Here is a 1,284-nt window from a genome sequence, read left to right as displayed (position 1 = left end):
TAGAATGAAAACCCCCATCCCTTGATTTTATTCATAAATAAACATTGATACTATATAGTAAAGTAGGAATAGATCTGAATTTGGTGTAATACCAAATGCACTGTGGTAACCAACGTGATGTCTTTCTGGCATCCCCTTTATCCATCATGCTTACTTGAGTATGGAAATCTTGGTGCACAAAAGAGCTTTTGGGTTACACCCAATTCACATCCGCAGAGATGAAGTACAAATTAACGAAGAATCCATATAATATCTGCTGCAATGTTGCTGAGCTGCCTCAAGAGTCTATTCATTTGAGTTAACGGGGATTTTAGATTATAAAATTTGAACTCTTCCTCACACGTTTCGGCCATTCCTGCAACATTTGCAACAAGTTGGCCGATGTCAGAGTATTCCTTTGAATGGAATTCCTCGATTCCCTCATTGAAGTGATCTATTGCTAATTCATACTCGCCATAGCAAGTGTCGAGGGATCGGTTCATTAATTCCCCGGCCGACTTCTTCAACAGCACAGATACGTACAACAGAGTGTCCGTAGCATTGGCACGTGCTAGCTCGATGGATATCATTGCGAGGCCACTCATGTTCACGGTGTAGTTGCAGGGATCAGATTGGAGAGAGTAGATGCATAGATGATGGTAGCTGGTACGATTGCACGTCTCGCAGATTAGATTTGCATCCTTTTCAATGGGTAGCGATGTTGAGGACTGAGAAATGTATAGCAGAACAACTAGCAAACTGATAGGTAGAGTCCTCATTTTGTTGAATGATACATGCATTACAAAGGGAGGACAAGGTTTCTTTTAAACTAAAAGTAGTAGGTGCAATACACATGTAGTGAAGAAATGAGAGTTAATAAGAAACGGATAGAGATACCTAAAAAGGAGGACGCGGATTTGCCGCGAAAGCCTTTAAATTCTGAAAATCGGATTGCGTACTGAGACTTAGTATGCTCTTATCATATTGAGTAAACACACTTGAGCCCACCATGAATGTATCCAGTCAATCCATGCCGTCCATCCATTTTTCCTTATAATTTAAGGGGTTGAGCCCAAAATCGAAGCATATCCAAATATCAAGTGGATCATACCACAGGAAATAGTAGATATAATGATTTCCACCGTTGTAACCTTGCTAGGCCCCACAGTGATGTTTATTTTTCATCCAACCTGTTCATACGATCATACAAACATGGATAAAGGGAAAACATTAAAATAATCTTGATCCAAAACTTATGTGGTCCCCAATAATTTTTTAACGGTAGATGTTTAATTCACACTTTTT

General features: G+C 39.5%; 1 protein-coding gene across 1 annotated transcript; it reads right to left on the bottom strand.

The window, feature by feature from the left end:
• Positions 1 to 230: 230 nt before the first annotated feature.
• On the bottom strand, positions 231 to 584 carry LOC131225261 (putative invertase inhibitor). The gene has a single exon (XM_058220766.1). It carries the CDS (start codon positions 582 to 584, stop codon positions 231 to 233), a length of 354 nt encoding a protein of 117 aa, XP_058076749.1.
• Positions 585 to 1,284: the final 700 nt, after the last annotated feature.

The sequence above is a fragment of the Magnolia sinica genome, chromosome 2, assembly GCF_029962835.1.
Source record: "Magnolia sinica isolate HGM2019 chromosome 2, MsV1, whole genome shotgun sequence".
NCBI lineage: Eukaryota > Viridiplantae > Streptophyta > Magnoliopsida > Magnoliales > Magnoliaceae > Magnolia > Magnolia sinica.
This window is presented reverse-complemented; position numbering and strand designations above follow the sequence as displayed.

What these genes read in the sequence shown, in the direction of transcription:
- LOC131225261 (XM_058220766.1), bottom strand. Translation starts at nt 584, where the DNA reads ATGAGTGGCCTCGCAATGATATCCATCGAGCTAGCACGTGCCAATGCT.